This window comes from Anolis carolinensis, chromosome 1 (assembly GCF_035594765.1).
Source record: "Anolis carolinensis isolate JA03-04 chromosome 1, rAnoCar3.1.pri, whole genome shotgun sequence".
NCBI classification, from domain to species: Eukaryota; Metazoa; Chordata; class Lepidosauria; order Squamata; family Dactyloidae; genus Anolis; species Anolis carolinensis.
In genome coordinates, this window is record NC_085841.1 from 60139995 (window position 1) to 60163322 (window position 23328).

At 40.1% G+C, this 23328-nt stretch overlaps 1 protein-coding gene across 1 annotated transcript; it reads right to left on the reverse strand.

The window, feature by feature from the left end:
* Nucleotides 1–1131: 1131 nt before the first annotated feature.
* Nucleotides 1132–18884, reverse strand: edaradd (EDAR associated via death domain). Its single transcript, XM_008123991.3, has 6 exons — nt 18663–18884; nt 13989–14050; nt 11323–11374; nt 9933–10021; nt 4797–4845; nt 1132–2975 (listed from the first exon to the last, which is right to left on the reverse strand). The coding sequence occupies exons 1-6, from the start codon at nt 18694–18696 to the stop codon at nt 2599–2601; spliced, it is 663 nt and encodes a 220-aa protein (XP_008122198.1). The 5' UTR covers nt 18697–18884; the 3' UTR covers nt 1132–2598.
* Nucleotides 18885–23328: the final 4444 nt, after the last annotated feature.

The window sequence follows — 23328 nt, forward strand, 5'->3', positions numbered from 1 at the left end:
TCTAGAGCTCACCCCGTCTTGCTGATTCGAACTGGCAACCTTCAGTTCAGCAACCCAACCTTTAGGCCATCAGTCCAGCCGGTACAAAAGATTAACCCATTGCACCACCATGGCTCTTCTAGTAGGCACAATGAAAAAAGCAATACTCTGTGGCCAACAATTCCCTCAACTTTTAAGCATGACCATAAAATGCTACTGCTAGGAAAAAGTTACGATACACCAATACGCTGTGGTGTGATTAAGAAAACAAATTTGAAACACCAACTCCCTCAGTACATGTTCTTTTTGGAGATATCATTTTACTAAGACTTTTAGATGAATTTTAAAGAGATTAGCACATCTTCCAATGACATTTATCATGAGCATAATTTTTCCCTAGTCCCAGTAAGAAAACTTTGTAAGGAAAGCAGTTTACCTTACTTAATTAGGATTTCATCCTTCATCCTTCAAAATATCATAGCTCTACTTCTGAAGCACATACACAACAAACAATTTCAATTTTATTTCCTGGAATACTCTTGTTTCCATTCCCATTTGTAGTGATCAGTAACGGAATCAACTGGTGTTATGATTTTAGTCTTTCTGTTGGCATCCTGCCCACCATTGTGTCACGCTGCATGAATCAATGCATACTCACTGAGCCAAGTAGTTCTAATTAATCTCAAAGTTAATTTCTGCAAAAAAAAGCTCAGAAGTGTCAATAAAGTTTGCTAATAGATCTGTCATCATTGTTACAATAACATTATAAGTCTAAGTGTTTTGTAACAGCCTGCTCAACCATTCATTCTCAAACTGTCTCTCAGAACATGTTAGAACCTATCTTCTGTTTGCCACAGGGAATGAGCAGTTCCAATTAAGGTAATCACTCCTAAATTAGGAGTTTAGGAATTAATTCAAAGCAACTAAAATATCTGAAATCACAGAGACTCTGGCAAACTCGAATATTTAGGAGGAACCAAACACTAGCCCTTGATCATTCTTTGTGAATTAAGTATTTAATTTCTTCTAATCACAATTCAGGATTGTGTGCCCTCAAGGTGGTGGTTCATGCAATGCAAACTCAGTTTATTACTGTGTAGTTTATAACTATTTCTCTGTTAATTTAGTAAAACACAGAAGCTGCTCCAAACATTGAAAAATCAGGGTCGCTTTATTTAAGCAGGCCAGGACTTGAAAGATCTGAATGACACCTAATACTCTGAAGGTAGTTGAACAAAAGCCAACGTGAAGTCAAGGAAATGCATTTGATGATCACAACTTTTAAAAGCAACAGCAAAAAAAGAGAGAGAAAGAGAAAAGATTTTTCTATGTCATTTACTCAGTGACAAAAACAAAGCTAAAAGCCACTGGGTCTTCTTAATTATCAACTACAGCAAGGATTTTTAATCAAGGGTTGATGGACGCATTAAAGAGAGTCCATGAACCAAGCATACAAATAGTACTTTTTTTTCTTTCTTTCAATTTGTTCTTGTTACCTTTGTTGGAAAAAAGACACATTTAAGTATCATTATGTGATCAAGGCATTGATTCTGTCCAAACAAGTGTAGGCTGAACATAGTCATGCAACACATCATCATCACTACCACCATCATGTTTAGAAACAAGTCCCTAATTTTCATCAAAGAAGTCCATGACCTTTTCCACCCCTTCCAAAATTAAGAATCAGTGTGCTACAGCATCCTGCTGTAAAAAAGCCTTCCTCCGTGTGTAGACCTACTTCCTTGTCATTACTGTTGTTGCTGCCATTGATTTGCATTATTATTCTTGGCAAGAAAGAGAGGGAGAATAAGGTGAGTTTCTTATCCTCATCTCCTCGTCTGTTGATTCATGCAGAGATGGCAGGCAAACATAAAACAGGAATAAGAGGAAAGAGCAAGACTGAGGACTCTGGAGGTTAGCAGTTCTGTGGTGGTCGCCTTGGGAGATGCTTACTAATTCCACTTCATGCCAGGTCTTGGCAATCTTGTATTGGGTTACCAAGAAATACATAGTCTGTCCACATAAACCTGTACACAAAAATATCTCCATGTTAAAATGGACCATTTTGATGCAGTCATATGAGGATCTACCGGATTAATTCTATCCTGCTTCCTTTCACTGATGGTGAGCAGAACCAATCTTTCAAGGGTGGGCTAGGCCCCAATTGCAAAGATGAATTAATTTTCAAAAGAGGAATCCAAACTTCCACCCACACTTCAATTTCACTCTTTGTAAAAAAATACAGTTACTAGAATTTCAAGCAACATTTGTGAAAAAGAAATAATAGCTTGTACAGACAGGCTAAGCCCTGTTTTATTAATTTGATTTTGTGACTAAACCCTGTTTTGTGACTGTGATTCTTTTGATTTTACTCCAAAGAATCTATACACTCCATATAACAGATGGAAGATACCTGAATTAGACATCAACTTGATTAACATTTAAGAATAATTTTAAATGTCACTACAAAGGCTAGGTATGCAGATATATGAAACAGTTTTATGTTGTTATAAATGAACTCGTGTCTCCTTTCACTAGCAAGGAAAAGCTCCTTACATATATCAGTGGCAAAATAAAACAAGCCTCTCTTGGTTTTCCACCATAGAAAAGTTTGCTCTCTTAGAAATGATTCTGATAGGTTCCATGACCTCTCTTTGGCCATTCTTTCTCCACCCACTTTAGCAATAGCTTCTCAATATCAACTCTTTGATATAATTTACAGAGTTCTATCAGCTGTTCCACAGTTCTGTCACTGTTCCGTAGCAAAAACTCCAGGGTGGGACTTTGTGGTTTCTGTTCCAGGAAACACAATTCATCATAGGTCATTCCCCATTTGCTTGCAAAATTTCTCCAGTTTTTCACTGTTGGGTGCGATGGATCCAACTTTATCCTCATCATATATAGCAAGTCCTCATCATTGAGCAAGTCATTGATGGTTGGTTGGTGAGACAGACATAGGGAGCAGGTGCCATTTTCTGTACAGGATTTCTTCAGAGCTAGAATTACAATTATATGGCAATTACAATTATGTGACAGAGTTATTTGCTGGCACATCTTCCATCAGATATAACAAGACTGGTCTAATAAATCATAGTTTATCATACTAGAATGGTTTTGTGCATCCAAACACTTCCTTCTTCCTCCTTTCTTTCTTGCTTCATGGTGCATGCCTGGCTTCAACAAAGTTTTCTTGGTTTCTTAAATCATAATATCCCAAAACAACAGAGGTAGGAAATCATAATTTGAGAATCTATCCAAACCAATATATAGAATTACAGAATCATAGAGTTGGAAGAGATCTCACGGGCCATCCAGTCCAACCTCCTGCCAAGAAGCAGGGAAATCATATTCAAAGCACCCCGACAGATGGCCATCCAGCTTCTGCTTAAAAACCTCCAAAGAAGAAGACTCCACCACACTCCGGGGCAGAGAATTCCACTGCCAAACAGCTCTCACTGTGAGTAAGTTCTTCCTAATGTTCAGCTGGAATCTCCTGAACATATCAACCTATGTCCTGAATATGATTACATAATCTTTATATATGTTATGTACCAAGAAAAATGTGCTAATTCCAAAATAAATTGACATATGTATATTGTGATTTTACTTTAATATATAAAGAGCACCAAAAAACGATATGGACACATTAAACTGAATTATAACAATATTGGTATGTATAGTCCAGTCTTGCTGGCCACAGCTTCCATTATCACAGGTAAAAAGAAATCCTTCCTAGACTTTTTATACAAGTTATCCTTTACTGGTGAAAACAGTAGCTGGAACCTGGAGGTTACCAATACAAAGCATGTGCTATAGCTATAAGAATAAAGCAGTATTGCTTGGTGACCTCAGGATGCCTTTCTAAAGTGGACCCACGGGCACATGTTAACATATTCTGACTTGTGTCAGAACTGATTGGAAGCAAGGCCCTGGATTCAATTTTCCATACTGCAACTATACTCATCATTCATCTCCAAATAAATTATGTGGACAAGTCAGCCCAGTGTCATTTGGTTGCATGCATCCACTTTAGAGGCTCATTTTGAGAAGTCATTTTGCAATCAACCACATACTATCTTCCATTCCCAGAGAATTGAACTAATAGTATCTCTTTAATTGATTTTACATGACCACAAGTCAAATACTACTATCAGATTACTTGGCAAGAATTGAGAAGAGATTTAGAATAGTTCAAAAGAGATTTTGTCATGGCATTTCTCTAAAGCTGAGAGAGTGTGATTTTCCAAAATGTGGCATCCCACAGCTGAACTGGGATTCAAACCCTTTTTTTTCTGAAATGTTTGCGTAATACAGTAGAACCCCAGTTAACCGAGCTCCGGTTAACCGAGCGTCCGTATTATCCGAGGCGCCCCTCCCTCTCCTTCTCTCAAGCTCACAGGGTGCTTCCCAAGGCGCGAGCCCTCGTCAGGACTTTACTGAAGGGAAGGGTTTCCCCTTCCCTTCAGTAAAGGCGCTGGACTATGGGGAAACAAGGCGCCCGTTGCAGTTTAGCAGCGGGCATCGTGTTTCCCCAATTCCCGTCAGGCCTTTACGGAAGAGAAGGCTTTCCCCTTCCCTTCAGTAAAGGTGCTGTCCCGGGCCTCCCTATTATCCAACAGATCCGGCTATCCGAGATACAGCCTGCCCGTTTAACTCAGATAACTGGAACTCTACTCAAATATCTACAGCATACTGGTTTTGACAATCAATATATTAATTTTATAGTGACAGTTCTAAATTTCTAAATATTTAAATATCATATCAAGAAGGCAATTAAGACACTTAATACATGTGGATATAGTCAAGAACTGTTTTACCTGTAGGCGATTCACCAGTACTGCTTTGACTGTCATCGTCTTCTTCTGGCTAGAAACAAAAATAATCTGGCATTAAAGTCATGTTTAAAAGAAAAGAAACACATTTTAAATTCTTATTCTATCAAATCTGAATCAATAAAACTAAGTAACTGCCCTATATTTCTCTAAATATAGGAGGATTGGTAGGAATTAGCCACTGTATGTCATATTCTAAATGCTTTAGTCAAGTTTTGGGAATGATTCTCAGGAGTAATGCAGCACAAAAGAGAGATACCTAGGCCTCTTCCACACAGCTGTATAAAATCCACACTGAACTGGATTATATAGCAGTGTGGATTGAGATAATCCAGGTCAAAGCCAATATTGTGGATTATCTGCCTTGATATTCTGGGTTATATGTCTGTGTGGAAGGGCCCCTAGTTTTAAAAAGTACTAAATATGGCAAGACATTAAACTTTGAAATAACAACAGCAGATATTTTGCTATTACCAAATTGCTACATGCATCCCCCCCCCCACTCTGTTCATTACAGTCTCCAAGAAAAAAGCAAGAGGGGATTTTCCCCATCAATATTTTACATAAAGTACAGTTGGCCTTTTTATAGCATTATCACATATCGCTCTGGAGCAGATTGTGAGAGTTGCATGCAAATACAGGTAAACTGTGCAGTTGTGTAATACACTGTAATCAGAACCTTACCCACCTTAACAGTATCAGTAAACCCATTCCAAAAATAACCTACGTACATACTAATTTATGTATGGTATGGTCATGGCAACAATGTCTCATTTATTTGATTTAAAATAGCAGGAGGCATAGGTAAAAACCCCTTTCATTAATTAACATTTATTAAGCAAAATAATTTGTATTCAGTGTTTACTGTGCTAAACCCAGTGTTTCTCCAAAACTGGTAAGTAGACATGTTGTCTTTGTATCTGATATTTTTCTAAATGTTACACAATGGCATACTTCTGTCAAGAAACATTTCCTCAAAGGGCTTTTCATTTCAAGTATTATGTTAGTATTGGGTTTTTGTTTGTTTGTTTGTTTTATCAAAGTTGCACAATCTTCAAATATTATTTAGCTGGGGATTTGTCCCTCCAGTCCTCCAAGAGGTTGCACAGCTCAGCTCAGTGCTTAAGTGCTCTGGTGAGAGTGACTGGTAGGGTTGTGCCTTTGTATGGAATTGCTATCAGTTTCTGGATGTTCCATTCGTATGGCCCCATTTTAGTTTTCAGACATTGCTTCCGAAAATAGGCGCCTATACAAATGGGCGTTTCGGAAAAGGTAAAAAAAAAAAAAAACGGGTAGTTTTGTGCCTGCCAGGGCTGCAGGCCCTGGGAGGCACAGGCACTTCTCTCTTCTCCCCCTTAACTGTGTAAAGCAAAGGAAAAAGTGTGTGTCTGGTGAGCAGGCCCAAAATGCGCACACCAGACCCTGAAGCGGAGCGTCAAACGCCATATCTTGGCATTCGGTGCTTTGCTTCAGAATCTGGTATGTGCATGCATTTTGGGCCTGCTTGCCAGACGCAATCTCCTTGGAAAAAGACTGCATCTGGCTAGCAGGCCTACAAGCAGGCCCTGAAGCAGAGCACTAAAATAGCGCATTTCACTTACTCACGCGGTAGACCCTGAAGTGGAGTGCTGAAGATGCACTGTGTTCACACACGCTGATGGGGTTACAGAAAGGTTTTTTTTTTCCTTTGCTTTACACAGTTAAGGGGGGAGAAGAGAGAAGCACCCATGCCTCCCAGAGCCTGCAGCCCTGGCAAGCACAAAAATCACTTGACAAACAGTTACTGTTCCCACTTTTCATTTGTTTCACTGGTGTTTCCATACCGGAAGGGGGTGTACCATTTTGTGCATTCCAAATAAACACAATGGTACGAAAACACGAATGAAATTGATGAAATAGTAACCGAGCCCATGTCTAGTGACTGGAACTTTTCCTCCTATTGTGTCAGAAACTGGTAACATATCTGTATCCGTTGGTTAAAAGAGTTACTTGGTTTCCTGGAAGCTCTCAGAGGCTAGGAAGAGATGGTGACACCACTTTGTATGGCACAGGCCTAGCCATTATCCACATTTGAAAGTGGGCTGGATTGATCTGCACAGAGGTAAAGACACTGAAAGGGTTGAGCGGAGACTACTAACTTCCCTGTTATCCTAAAGTTTATCTATCTGTTTCAGGGAGGGGGATTTTTTCCCTTTTTATTAGGCTTGGAGAAGACAGTCATGCTTCCCCTGCCAGACTGCCAGGAGTTGTGAGGAATAATGCTCAACACCTAATATTTTGCAGCATGTCCCACTTATAGGCTGTACTGTTGTTTGGAACAGACTGCTTTCCTGTGAATTGTCTGAAAATGTAAGGAGCCTAGAAAATGCCCTGGAGCAATCAGTTCTTTGCCAAAAATATGAGAACTGCCCAACTGGATCAGACCTGTCTGGGATTATGTTTTTGAACAGCTGTCTGATAGATCCCTTTGGAAAACTAAAAAGGAATAAACTCTCTCTTGAAATAGGCATCTTTCACTTAGCTAACAGAAGATAGCAATGTATCTGTCCTTCAAAACAGGAATAAACTCCAAGTGGAAGTCTTATTAAATGGTAGAGAAATTGCCTTTGAAATAGGATAACGAAACCTCGCAAAGTGTGAAGAACTTGGATATTGTTTTCCAAAACCATGTGATCACTGGTTTACTCAGTACAGTTTATTTCCAAAAGATACCAAATCCATCTAAACAAAATTTACAAAAACTGGAAAAAATATATGCTGAGGCTATGCATTCTTTTGCTATAAAATGCAATTTTCGGAGCCCTGTATCGAAGCAATTTGATACATTTGATAATTTTGATCTGTACATAATATGCTACTCCTGGCCAATAATTTGCTGACATCTATAATTCATTTTTTAATTTTTTTTAAAAAAATGCATCTTTTGGAAACAAACTCTATGAATGTAATATCTAAAATCTATCTGTTTACATCAGTGGTTCCCAATCTTTGAGCCTCCAGGTGTTTTGGACTTTGGCTCCCACAGTTCCTAACAGCTGGTAAGCTGGCTGGGATATCTGGGAGTTGAAGTCCAAAACATCTGGAGGCCCTAAGGCTAGGAAGATTTATATTGTAATTAAATTGACTCAGGAGAGGCTTTGAAAAAATAACAGTGGGAATACCAAAGAGGAAGGATTAATTTAAAGTAAGATGCAATTGGTGTGTGGTATATACACATTTCAGAATGAACTGCAGAAGTTTTGCTTTGTTCATTCAAATAGTAAGGCATCAAATTCTGCATAATATCAAAGATAATACTTTCTAAACCAGAGGTGGTATATATTCAAGAAACTGTCACACTAGACCACAGCATGAGGCTCTGCCTCTAGGATGTGTGCTTCAATATCCATGCAAATTGCCCTGTATTTTTCAGCATGTTGTTGTTGTTGTTGTTATCTATACCCCACTTTTTCTCTCCAAAGACTCAAAGCGACTTACATTAAATGTGTAATGAGCTAGGAGGTAGCCAGGACTGTAGTATTGTAGTTGCTGGGATAAAAGCCGGCCCAACCTGATGCCACAGCCATATTCACAGGCTTCCCTGGCTGATGTGCCTTGAAAATCCTCCTGCTATGCTTCTGTGATACCATGGCTATAAAGCTGGCCATTTTTGCTTTAAAACACAGTTTTTAAAATTACCATGTTCCAAATTGTCAGTTTATCAGGCCTTTTCTACATTGCCATTTAATCCAGATTATCAAACTGGATTAGATTTGAACTGGTTTATATGAATCTACACTGCCATATATTCCAATTCAAAGCAAATAACCTGGATTTTATATAGCAGTGTAGAAGGGGCCTCAGAAGGGGCATGTTTAGCCTGCAGAAGAGAAGGCTGAGAGGAGACATGATAGCCATGTACAAATACGTGAAGGGAAGTCATAGGGAGGAGGGAGCAAGCTTGTTTTCTGCTGCCCTGCAGACTAGGACACGGAACAATGGCTTCAAACTACAGGAAAGGAGATTCCACCTGAACATCAGGAAGAACTTCCTCACTGTGAGAGCTGTTCGACAGTGGAACTCTCTCCCCGGGGCCGTGGTGGAGGCTCCTTCTTTGGAGGCTTTTAAGCAGAGGCTGGATGGCCATCTGTCGGGGGTGCTTTGAATGCGATTTCCTGCTTCTTAGCAGGGGGTTGGACTGGATGGCCCATGTGGTCTCTTCCAACTCTACTATTCTATGATTCTATGATTCAGATAACTGTTTATTCATTGCTTCTTACTTGAATTCTCAAGCCATTCTTCAAATAGATTTTCAGGTGACAAAAACATAGGTGTTAGTTCCATTTTTATCTCTCCACAAACATTGTCAAAACATACATAAAAAACGAAAAGGTAAAAGTTCTTCCTCAAGATTATATCTACTAGTGTAGACACAATACATTGTACATTCAAATCATAAAGGCACTAGTTATAAAGTACTGCCATTTAACAAGACTATTTTTATTGGCTGTTGATAAATTGCAAGACCAGACAAAACTATAAATTTGTCTTGCATGTAATGGAGGATGAGAAAAACCAGTATATCCTGAAGGCAAAACATGGCTTCTGCAAATCTAAATATAGGGAAACATTTGTATGTAGGAATACATTTCAGTGCTTTAAAAAAGTTCACTGTAGACAGACTTCCAAATTAATATGATGCAAGACACATTCATAATTTTTTATATCTGCCAGGTGAGAGTCCCAGCGACATTGGCGGAACTCACAACTGCCATGGAAGATTGACTGGTGGAAAACCTGAGATGCATTAGCATAGCACTTTGCCAAACATGTTATACCTCTGACAAAGGCACAACAGCAGAATGGCCAAAACAGGACAGTCATGAGAGGGATAGACTGGCACAGGGGAGAGATGAGCACCCAGGACACCTTTCCCACATTCTGAGTTATATTTCAAGGACCGCATTCCGGCTCTGGACTCATTACTTTCTCTCTCTCCACAATGCACGCTCCCATTCTATACCACTTTCTGGGCAGGCAACCTACACAGAAAAAGTGGAAGACACAAGTGTGTGTGAAGTATTCTGAGCTTTTTATATCAATGGGTTTTCCAATAGGATAGTTTAACAGTGCATTGTTTACCTGTTGTATCAGGCCCGAATCTGATGTTAGGCTCCTAATGTTAACAGACGCTATTTCCAATGTCACTTTTTCTGTTTGATACTCTTCATCTAAAAGGCAAGCATTCCTAAATGTTAGCAATCTTCAGAACCCTTGATCAAAACACTTTCTCCTAAGATTCTACAAGATGTTGATTGCACAAGATAGAGATAACATCGAGGCTAAGCATGATCAAATAGAGATCTTGATTGTAAAATCAAGAGTTATTGGTTTCCCTATTTGCATATTTCTTTTTGTATTAAATTAGGAATAAACACTCTGATGTGAGTCCTACTACATACATTGGATCTTTTAACCTAAGACAGGTCCATGTTTGCTGTGATAACTATTACATTTTACAGACAATTATCATTCCTTCCTGTGCCATATGACTATTGAACTTCCATTTCTATCACACCAGACATGCTGGCTGAGGTTAATGGGATCTGGAGTCCACTATAGGCTCTAAAGGATATCTATGCCTTCATTTAATGAGATTTTTGTTATATGAATTCAGACAGCACATCCATCTTACATGAGTCTACAGATAGCCACCATATTCAACAGTAACACTATAATGTTTAAAGCAACTGTGGAAGATTGGAGGCCACATAAAATCGCCTGAGAAACCTTGATGGGTTGAAATCCAATCACGCATCCACTGTAAAAAAAATAAATCAATTTTTGCCAATCACCCTGTAGTGGGTTTATAAAAAGTTGCTGCTAATACTCTGAATTCACAAGAAAAATATTGGAATGGAATCATATGGATGGCAGGGAAAAAACAAGTACAAGTGAATTTCCCACCAAATTCTGAGACTTTCGGCAAGTCTTGAGATGCTCATAAATTAATAAAGTGATGACTACAAAAATCTGCCAGCTGTGTAAGATGACAAGAAATATTTAGATCCTGGAAGTCACACGGTGAATAGCAAGTTGCATTCTGCTTACACTGTGACAATAGAAAGCAGACAACCAGAATGGTTTCTGAATATACCTTGTATATGGCCCTTTAAAATATTGTCATTGGTCTTGTGTTGGTTATGAACTGGGGAAAATTGTTATGATTTTTCTCAATCACTATCCATCCCTTCCATTCGTTCCAAGTTTCATCTTTGACAGTGTTTTCTTCACATTTCATTGAGCCCATGGCTCAATACCTGCATGGATCTCCCATTGTCTGAAAAAAATCTCTCTCACAGGCCACAGTGGACCAGAATAGCCCTGAAGCACACATAGAGTTCCGCAGGGGGATTGCAGTTCCTATCTAATTAGTCTTTTAAAAATGAACTCTTCTGCATTGGATAACTGAGAAATTCTCTACATATACTGAGTGTCAAGAGGCATATGAATAACATATTGTTTGCCTTACCTTTGGGTAATGCTGTATCTTGAACTGGGTACTTTTCTGTCTCTCCAAAAAACTGAAGGGAGGAGGAGAAAATTTATATTGATTATAGAATCACACGGACACACAACCAAAGTACTCCTGACAGATGGCCATCCAGCCTTTGCTAAAAAAAAAGGAGACTCTACCACACTCCAAGACAGTGAGTTCCACTGTTGAACAGCTGCTCCAGTCAAGAAGTTCTTCCTAATGCTTAGGTGAAATCCTTTTTACCTGTAATTTGAATCCATTGCTCTATATCCTAATCTTGAGAACAACAGAAAACAAACCTGCTTCCTCCTCAAAGTGACATTCTTTCAAATATTTAACCATGGCTGTCATATTCCCTCTTATCCTTCTCTTCTGCAGGCTAAACATACCCAACTCCCTAAGCTACTCCTCATAAGGCTTGGCTTCCAACCTTCTATTATTTTGGTCGCCCTTCTATCAAGTGTATTTTTTCTAAGCAGTTGTTTTCAAGCTTGTGAAATGTTCACTCATTCCTGTAAGATATATCTGCATAACATGTGGCTAACATAAACTACAGACCTTACTATCCTTATCCTTACTATCCTTACACTGTCAACAGTTCACCTGCTATTGCAGTACCAGACAGGAAGGGAGAGAAGGAATTGACATATATTTTTAGCAAAGTTTATGGTGGGGTAAGGTAAAGGTAAAGGTTTCCCCTGACATTAAGTCTAGTCGTGTCTGACTCTGGGGGTTAGTGCTCATCTCCATTTCTAAGAAGAAGAGATGGCATTATCTGTAGACACCTCCATGGTCATGTTGCCAGCATGACTACATGGAACGCCGTTACTTTCCTGCTGGAGCGGTACCTATTGATCTATTCACATTTGCATGTTTTCAAACTGCTAGGTTGGAAGAAGCTGGACCTCACAGCGGGAGCTTGCCCCGCTCCCCAGATTCAAACTGCCGACCTTTTGGTCAGCAAGTTCATCAGCTCAGCGGTTTAATCCGCTGTGCCACCAGGGGCTCAAATGATGGGTACAAGTTCCAAAAATAGGACAAGAACCAACGAACACATGAGACTGTCACTTAAAAATGTCAAGGTCATGCAAATTCTCCCCCTCAACATCTATATGGGGCAATTTACCTCACATCTCAACTTCGTTATGCTAGGTACTAAAAAAGGGGGCCTTGCCCATTTTGATGACACAGATGAGGAACGCTTTGTGTTGCTCCTCTTTCTGGTTGCAGCCCACTGTCATTCATTTTCCTAATAAGAAATAATAGGGAAGTTACTAATTACTAGAGGTTTTGCTAAGAGTGATCTTGAAATATGGTGAACCATAAAAACACTAACCACAGTGGACCTTTTGTATCCACTGGGGTTTAGTTCCAGAACTCCCTGTGGCTATGACCAGTCCCATTATATACAATGGTGTAGTAAAATGTTGCCCTTTATACAGGTTGCACCAAAAGTCACAAAGGTGGATCCATATATACTAGATATAATGTTATGGTATTGGATACCAGTTGAAATATTTGATTTTTCACACATAATTTCTTATATATACTGTATATGATGCTATGGTATTGTAAAATTAAAAATTAAAATGAGTTATTAAATATTGAAACCTATTAATAACTTTTGGTCCACCCTGTATAAAATGGCAACATCAATTGCCATTTGATTTTTTTTTCAAGCCCTGAATGGTTGAATTTATGAATGCAAGATCCATAGATATGGAGGGCTGACTGTATAAAAAGCTCTCACACTTCTGTCCACTTTCCAGGATCCAGAGGAAATATAATCCAATTTTTATAAATGGTTCTTATGCTACTATCACATCCATTCTCCACTGTTTCTGTCATCTAACTTTATGGTGTTCTTCCTTTCTAGTTGTCCCCTATTTAAAATGTGATCACATTTAAAAAATGAGTGAGAAACCATATTCAACTACATCATATCACTTTTGCATATCAATTTGGCACATTTAAATGTACAAAATAACCATTCAGTTGAAAGGTTGTGCTAACTTTCCATCACACTTCTAAGTTCCTAAGATATATATCACCATCCCTCAAACCTCATGGGCCCCAAGAAGGATATTATTTTCATGGCCCATTATCCAAAGGAAAAGTGAAACAATTTTCATAATCTCTTCCAAATAAGTCCTCAGAAGGAAAAGCGTCCAGATGATAACAAGTCTCACTTAAACAATGATAACATATCCCCAATAACCAATTTCCCTACGTATTTTTAAAAGTTATACATTTATAGGGCCCCTGGTGGCACAGTGCGTTAAAGCGCTGAGCTGCTGAACTTGCGGACCAAAAGGTCCCAGGTTCAAATCCCGGGAGTGGAATGAGCGCCCGCTGTTAGCCCCAGCTCCTGCCAATCTAGCAGTTCGAAAACATGCCAATGTGAGTAGATCAATAGGTACCGCTCCGGTGGGAAGGTAACGGCGCTCCATGCAGTCATGCCGGCCACATGACCTGGAGATGTCTATGGACAACGCCGGCTCTTCGGCTTAGAAATGGAGATGAGCACCAACCCCCAGAGTCGGTCACGACTGGACTTAACGTCAGGGGAAAATCTTTACCTTTTTATACATTTATAACTAAAATGTATTAATTGACTTCACGATGGCATTCACAGTATAAGAAAGTCAGGAATCACCTACTTCTTCTGAAGATAAAGTGCTAGGATCAGTATCTTCCACTGGTTCTTTAGCTTCCTGTTCTTCTAGAAAGAAATAAAAAAGCATTTCAAGTAACTCTTACTTTATGCCTGACTAAAATAAACATTGAGTATATTGATATGTTGTTGTTGTTTATTCGTTCAGTTGCTTTCGACTCTTCATGATCTCATGGACCAGCCCACGCCAGAGCTCCCTGTCAGCTGTGGCCACCCCCAGCTCCTTCAGGGTCAAGCCAGTCATTTCAAGGATACATCTATCCATCTTGCCCTTGGTCGGCCCCTCTTCCTTTTTCCTTCCATTTTCCCCAGCATCATTATTTTCTCCAAGCTTTCCTGTCTTCTCATTATGTGGCCAAAGTACTTTATCTTTGCCTCTAATATCCTTCCCTCCAGTGAGCAGCTGGGCATTATTTTCTGGAGTATGAACTGGTTGGATCTTCTTGTGGTCCAAGGCACTCTCAGAATTTTCCTCAACACCACAGTTCAAAAGCATCTATCTTCCTTCACTCAGCCTTCCTTATGGTCCAGCTCTCGCATCCATAGGTTCCTATGGGGAATATCACTGCTTTAACTATGCGGACCTTTGTTGCTAGTGTGATGCCTCTACTCTTCACTATATTGATACATAGAAATGTGAATATATAGATACGGGGCAATCTACACACAGAGGGAATAGCTAGGCATAGTATATCTTGGCCAGGGGTACACAAAGTGCACTCTTGATTATAAAATAGCCCAGAAAGGATCAAAATGTGATGAAAATGCTTCCTTTGTTCCATAGAAAGTATTTCTGGGCAAGAAATGGGGATTTTGGTATGGTTTTTTTGTGGGAGTGGCTGGGGCAGAGCCCCTACAATGTTTCCTGCTTGCACTAATAGGATCCCCAGTTTCCTATCCCAATCTAGGCCAATTTTAGCACATAATGCAAAGGCAATTCCCTATAGACAGAAAGACTTTTATTTTCAATGCACCACACAGCATCACTGCAATGAGAAAGAAAGAATAACCAGAATGCTATCCTGGACTCTTTACCAAAACAGCAGGGTAATTCTGTAATCCATAAATAGCTAAATGTTAGGAAGAAGTCCTCTCTTAGATATGCTGACTTTGCATCTGCACAGAAATTTTAACATGGGAAAACACCACATCTGCTCACTGTCTGAATGGCCACCAGGATCAGATCTAAATGCTATAGAAGATCCATCATTGTTTTGCCAAATGAACAGAATGGTTCTCTACATATTAAATAGTCTATATAAAATATTTAGAGCACCAGAAACTAAATTTCTGCTGTGTATTGTGATCTCTCTCTCTCTCTCTCTCTCTCTCTCTATTAATAATTATTATTTTGTTGAGTGTGGCTACTTTTAAGAGGAAGCAAATGCAAATTTATTTCATGAAAAAACAGTTCAAACAAACCTAAGGTTTTGAAAGCTAACTTGAAACCAAAGTAGATAGATAAGAATCGGCATAAAATGCTGAAAGTACTGGATACTTTCCCAATTTCTTATTTACTTCTTATTTCTCATTGCTTTAAAATGGTTCTGGCTCAGGAGAGTGTAAAAAACAGCGAGTAAAGAATCAACTTTGTGTTACTATTTTTCTTAAAATTCTCAAAAAGAAAACAAAATAAAAGGAAGAGTAGGTGGCTGTCCTTAGTACCATTACTTGTAGTGCACAAGTTTCAGAGGTTTCCTTCTTAGTGTGTGTTTTTATTTTGTCTTGTTTTGTTTTTTGGAAATTTGAGCTTAGTCTGCAGGAATGCAGACTGAGGATTTATCGATAGATCTTAGTGATCTGTAGTAGCTTGTTCAGAGTTTCTCACCCCAGTTCCAACTACTTACAATATAAAATTGAACTCCTCCTGGTGTAAAAGCTGAAGGTTTTGGTTTTTTGGGGTTTTTTTGCACATAGGGACTTGATTTTGGTATTGATCACAAATTTCTTAGTAGAGACCTCCCTGCTCAAGGCACTATGTTACTACTGACTCCTGAGGAAAAACAAATAAACAAAGTAGAACCCACAATCTTGATGTGCCCACTCTTTCTATACTCCATGGCATAGAAATGTTGCCTTATGCTGTGTCAGAACTCTGCACTATCTGCTCTGATGAGCTGTGGTCCTTCAAGAGTCTCCAGAGATCATCCCCTTCAAATGGTATTTGAACTTATAAACTGATATATCGATACATAGAAAGCTGCATGGATGCTGCAAGAGAGCCTGGATGGTGTAGTGGTTTGACTGTAGGACTAGGAACCCATTCAGATTACATAATTATAGCACTGTTATTCCACTTTAACTGCAATGGCTGAATCCAATGAGTGCTGTCATCAATTGGAGTCAATTTGAAGGTGCACCACCATCCACACATTGAAGCTAGGACCGTCTAAAGAACATAATACAGGCAGTCTTCAAGTTACAAACACAAAACATCCGACCCACAAATGATGAATAGTTAAGAATGGAGTCAGACAACAGCAAGTAAGAAAAATTTACTCCTGGAAGAGTTATCATGGGGGAAAGGTGTCTCATCTGGAACTTTATCACCAATCCTTGTTTCCACAGAAAGCCATTTTTGTTCAAAATCCAGTAATCACAGAGACAGAAAGTGAGATGAAATCTTCTTGAACAGGGGGCACAGACAGCAAAACAAACTGCAAAGGGGTGTTAACCCTTCCCTATGCTATCCAAAGCATTTGTGCATCTGCGTGCGTGCACACACACACACACACACAAATTGATTGGCTGGAGTTACACTTTTAAAAGTACTTGTTCCAACTTGCATACAAATTCTACTTAAGAACAAACCTACAAAACCTATTTTGTTCGTCACTTGGGGACTACCTTGAATATTTCCTCTAAACTAAGCTTTGTCCTATTTTGCTAAAGATTTTTCTAAGTGGAAAGAGTATAGCAACTACATGGATTCACTCAAACTGACTAGTATAACAAATTTCAGATATAAATAAACATATAAATGAGCCATATTTTAATTCATCTGACCACGGGTTATTGTTGTTGCTGCTAGTAATTTCTGACTTACGGAGACCTGAAGGGGAACCTATGGCGGGGTTTTCTGGGGCTGAGTGTGATTTGCCCACCCCCACTGCCATATAATGCATTTTCATAATGCACTGTCACTGTGTTTATGGCAGTATAAATGGAGCCCCAAATGGGCTTCCACAACAGAGAGGAAACTGAGCCATGGACTTCATTATTATGAGTCTCAGTGAGTTCTCTGTAGTGGACTTATTTGGATGTCTAGCCTAGTGCAGTACTAGCAGTGCATCTATACCAGACATGGGCAAACTTCAGCCCTCCAGGTGTTTTGGACTTGAACTCAAACAATTCTTAACAGCCTCCCGGCCAAACCCCGCTTGGGCCAGGTAGAAGTTGGTTCTTCTTCAAGGAGGAGAGAAGCGAATTGGGAAGAACTGCAGCAGGCAGCAATTCCGCCGCACTTCAGAAGGCTGCTGCTGCTGCTGCTGCTGCGGGGCTTAATTTGTGGAGTGTCTGCACGAAATGATTCACCCAGGCAGGCCTTCGAGGGCGAGGTGCTCCCGAAACGCCCTTTTCCAAGCGAGAGGCACGCGAGAATGAGAAAGAGAGGGAGGGGAAGGAAGGAAGGAAGGAAGGAAGGAAGGAAGGAAGGAAGGAAGGAAGGAAGGAAGGAAGGAAGGAAGGAAGGGTAGCCTCAGAAAGGTGCGGGTCAGAATTGGGCTTTGAGAGGAGAACTAGGACCCTTCCACACAGCCCTATATCCCAGAATATCAAGGCAGAAAATCCCACATTATCTGAGTGTGGACTCAGATAACCCATTTCAAAGCGGATATTGTGAGATTTTCTACCTTGATATTCTGAGATATAGGGCTGTGTGGAAGGGCTCCTAGAAAAGGGGTCCCCAGGGCCCTTCCACACAGCCGTATCACCCAGAATATCAAGGCAGAAAATCCCACAATATCTACTTTGAACTGGGTTATCTGAGGCCCTTTCCATGCATCTGAATAAAATCCCACATGGACTCAGATAATCCAGTTCAAAGCAGATATTGTGGGATTTTCTGACTTGATATTCTGGGTTTTATTTATTTATTTTATTTATTACAATATTTATATCCCGCCCTTCTCACCCAACAGGGGACTCAGGGCGGTTTACAATAAAACACACACATAAAACCTGTACAATACACTATAAATCAGTTAAAAATTAACTTACATAAAACATTCATAAAACGCATTATAAAATACAGATAGGCGTGTTCAAGTTTAAAAGACTGGATCTGTCAATTATATGGCTGTGTGGAAGGGCCCTGAGTCTCCACTGCGATATATTCCAATTCAAAGCAGATAATGTGGGAAATCATTCAGCTGTGTGGAAGGGGCCTCAGTGCTCTTCAAGGGAGGGAACGGCACAAGGCTGGCGGCGCTGAGACAATCAACAACCCAAAAGCACAGCAAGGACTCATTGAGGAGGCGCCCACGCGTGACGGACAGGCGCGCTGTCCACTCCTGCGGCCACTCCGGGGTCCGCCCCCTCCCTCCTCCGCCCCGCCTATAAAAGGCCGGCCACTGCCCGCTCTCCGGCCAGACAGAGCCAGGCGACGCCCCCTCCCACCTGGGCGCGCAGATCTGGCGGGCTTTCCTGCCTTTCTTCCTACCTTGAGGCAGAGGGTCTCTGCTGGGAGAAGCCATTGGGAGCGGGTCGAGGGGGGAGGCCGGGAGGGACCAAGGGGCCCCTGGAGCGGGGTCGGGTTGGGCTCCTTTTTGAGGCCCCTTGCCGCCGCCGCCTCCTTTTTCTGCTCTTTCCGAGAAGGAGCGAAGCCCCTGCGCTCTCCCTTCTCCAAGGCGAAGAGCCTGCCTCTCAGGGGAGCGGAAGCGGCAGGTAAAGAAAGCCCCACAGGGAGGGAGGGAGGGGCGGAGGAGGGAGAGCGGCTCTCCCCACCCAACCCATAGATAGATATGCATACTACTGTGCGCCAGATCAGGATCCTTCTTTAAGAAGAGAATACTTTGTCTGTGGAGAATGAGAACTATTCGAACTTTTCAGCGGCGCCTTCAAAGGCTGAACAGGCTCAGGCTGGGTCTACGCTGCCATATCATCCAGTTTCTGATCTCAAGTTATCTGCGTTGAGATGGATCATATGAGTCTACACTTCTATATCATCCAATTCAAAGGATCAGAAACTGGGTGACATGGCCGTGTAGTTCCAGCCTCAATCACACTGACTTTTTGAAACTTCAGTGACATTTAAAACAAATCCAGACTGAAGACAGAAGTGGGAAAACACAAGAGGGCTGCAAATCGCTGGACGCTTCTGCCCCCTTATTTAAAAAATCCATGAATGATGCCTGGCAACAGTAAACAAAACTCAGAGGAGGGCAACTAAAATGATTAAGGGTCTGGAGAACAAGCCCTATGAGGAGCGGCCTTAAGAACTGGGCATGTTTAGCCTGCAGAAGGGAAGGCTGAGAGGAGACATGATAGCCATGTACAAATATGTGAGGGGAAGTCATAGGGAGGAGAGAGCAAGCTTGTTTTCTGCTGCCCTGGAGACTAGGATGCGAAACAATGGCTTTAAACTGCAGGAAAGGAGATTCCACCTGAACATCAGGAAGAATTTCCTCACTGTGGGAGCTGTTCAGCAGTGGAACTCTCTCCCCCGGACCCCCATCTGTCGGGAGTGCTTTGAATGTGATTTCCTGCTTCTTGGCAGGAGGTTGGACTGGATGGCCCATGAAGTCTCTTCCAACTCTACTCTTCTATGATTCTATGAATAATGGTGTAAAATGAAAAATTATAGAAAACCTTTTTTGTTTATATTTACATAATAACAGAGCATTTGGAAAAAATATTGAATACTATGATTTTGGAACCCGCATATATTCCTTTCATTTCTTCAAATCATGTCATAAGTTGACTTAGAAAAACACAAGAAAACAGGTTTTACTGATCAGGTAAGGTAAAGCTAAATATATGTGGACTGATCCAGCTGGGTGAGCTCCCGTCTGTCCGCTCTAGCTTCCCATGTAGGACATGAGAGAAGCCTCCCACAGGGTGGTAAAACATCCCCTGGGCAACTGTTCTTGCAGGCAGCCAATTCTCTCACACCAGAAGCGACTTGCAGTTTCTCAAGTTGCTCCTGACACACATAAAAGCTTGCCTTTTAAATGTTTAGTTGATTTTAATGAGAGGTGTTAAGGTCTGATACTGAATTTGAATGGTGGGCCGTGGAGGGTTCCCAGGGTAGTAGTAGAGAATGGATCCTGACTTTAATGTTTTAGATTAAGCATCCCGCATTGGAATCAATTTGACTTAGGCCCCATTTACACTCATCATTTGATGTAGTTTCAACAACAAAAGACCCACAAAAGCACACAAGCTTTAATCTACATCAGAAAGCTTTTATGCACATCAGTACTCTGTGGTTTGTGTAATCACAATCCAGACCTCAAACTGGTTCCAGGATTTCCTGCATAATCCTCTACACAATGAGACCACTTTCTCCAATACCGGTTTGAAACTGCATTGAATGGACAGTGTAAATGGCCCTTAGTAGTGCTTAATTTTGGATTATGCATGATATAGCATTAAAAACTTTTGCTGTGAGCTTGTTTTTTTACTGTGTTTTTAAAGGTGGATAAATTAGAAGGATCATTGGTTTGGATCCTAGGAGAAATAAACAGAAAGACGTTAATGGATGAAATCTTGAGTGATTTCCCTTTTCCAGTAGTTTGTTACATTCCACTCAGTCTTGACAGCTCCCACTCCCCAGTGCACTGAAAGAACTTTCCAGGGTCCAAGCACCTATCTTCTTACCTAACCCACAATGTCACTTTCTTTGGTGGATGGGCATCCTTGCTTGGTTGACAATATAATCCTAGACATGTTTACTTAGAAGTCAATGAGATATAGCTCTAGGAAGGAATGTATAGCAAACCTAAATGAATTTGCTCAAAAATCATTTTTGCAATTAATTCACTGCATAATTAGTAAGAAAGATCTTCATGATCTGTATCCACCCTTGTTCTCTGGGCTTGATGGATGACAAATCAAAGGAATAAATAAAATACACATTCATGTCATGCAAGTAATTTTTAAAATATTTATCTTGACCGTAGCAGCCAGTATAAATGTGACTTTAGTTAATGCAGTACATTCTGTTTCTTCTAAACCATCATTGATTTCCACTTCATGCTTGAAATACAGGTCCATAGAATACATTCCTTATCTGCAGATGAGATGTTTCTACATTCAATTTCTTGAACTCTTGTACTTGAATTCTAAACAACTGAGATGAGAGGGTAAAAATGCTTCCTTCCAATTGGATGACTCCTGGCTGTGATTCATAGAACAAAAGGTGTACACTTCAGCATCAGACCTAAATAGCAACATATTCTGATCCACACTTATCCAGTGGTGAGCCCCTAAGTAAGAACATGAGTGTAATGGCAGTTGTGTTCCCAAGCAACTGACTTTGACAGGCATGCTGCCTCTGATTCTAGAAGTACCATATAGCCATATTCTACATTTGCTTTTCTAATTCCATGTTAAAGTCATTTGATATATCATCCCTGGCTACAACTTGTGAATTTCGTGGTTGTCAGCTTTGGGAAGACTTAAAGCATGATGCATTCTGTGAAAAACTAACCCCGAGTAGTCCTAACCAAGACAGCTAATATACAACAAAATCTACAAAACAGTTATATCTTTTTCTTAGGTCCCTTCCAGACAGGCCCTATATCCCAGAATCTGATCCCAGGTTTTCTGCCTTAAACTGGATTATATGAGTCCACACTGCCAGATAATCTGGAATAATCAGAAAACCTGGAATCAGATCCTGGGATATAGGGCCTGTCTAGAAGGGCTCTTAGTCATCTAAAACATTTTTTAAACAATATCACTGTTTCGTTAATGTTGTTTTATTTTGCTGTATGGCCAGCACACCTAACCCTGAACATGCAATTGAGGTAATGTTATGGAATGCTAAGAGGTGTAGTCTAACAACATCTGGAGGAGTGTGTGATTCCCACCCATGCAAATCAGAATTGAGATAATTTGTAAATATGTGTTTCATTTGTTTACAGCGTACACTGATTAATGTGGTTTACAAAACAGATGCCTATTTTATAGACAGTGTGAGCTAGACTTTTTCAAACTGTTTTTCATGCTTTAACGAAGGGATGGAATTCACATGACTCTGATGTTGTTGTTTGATTGCAAGTTCCAACATCAACATAGTGGATGATGAGACGTAAGGGAAGTTGGAGTTCAACATAATTTGGAGTGCTGTGTGATTCTCACCCCTACTATAAAGGAAGTAACTCAAAATTAATAAAGTGGGGGAGGGGGAGTTGAAACTTTCATTCTTCCTTTAATTCAGAAGAAGAAAGAGTGCCCTCTGCTGATTCCTATCTCAATAATTTTGTAAAAAAAAAAAAAAGGTGGAGGAAGGAGTTGCAACATGGGTAAATGTGTAGAGTTATGGCAATCCCATGAATTTCATATAGTTTACTTAGGCAAGGAATACTTAGAGGTGTTTCTTAACTCTTCAAAATAATGTAAGTAGCTATGTTGCTCCAAAAGGAGCCATTAGGCAATGTCTATATTTATTGGAAACAACTAAAAAGTCAACTCCATTTGACATTTGACTTGGAGACAACAAAAGCTTCCACTTGCTGTTTGATTCCAGTAAAAAATTAAATGCTTGTGTCATTTCCTGAAGGTCAACAATATATTTGTTGAGCTAACAAGCCACATTGAAACAGAAAGCTCAGCAGTTAGAAGGTCTACTTATATTTCTAGAAGGGTAATTGGACAATTTGCAAGAACATGTGCACTAATTTTGACTTATCATCCACATTAATTCTGTATAGATAACAATGGCTTAAAATAAACATTCGAAATAGAAACTGTCACTTGTTAACTTTTATCAGTTAACAAATGTTGTGGTTGATAGGTGTTCCGAGACAGATGTATAAATTTGATTGTATCTTACAAAGTAAACACTGCAAGGTAGTTTCATTGTACAATACACAATGTGGCAGTTTCTCAAATTAGATCATTCTTTATATCTTCATAATACAGTGATTACATTCATAGTTTCCTAAAGCTCTGGGTCTAAATGCAGCTGGCTCGATTGATAATCTTCTTTTCATGCTAGAAAGCCTCTGCCGGTGTCTCTCCACCCAGTTTTTTAAATCTTCATTTTCCTCCTGCACTACAGCCCATATATTTCTTGCACATCTTCTGACCCTCATGTTGTATTTTCAGGTACTATTACATGGAGGAGGAAACAAGGAAGTCTCCCTCTTACCATATTTAAA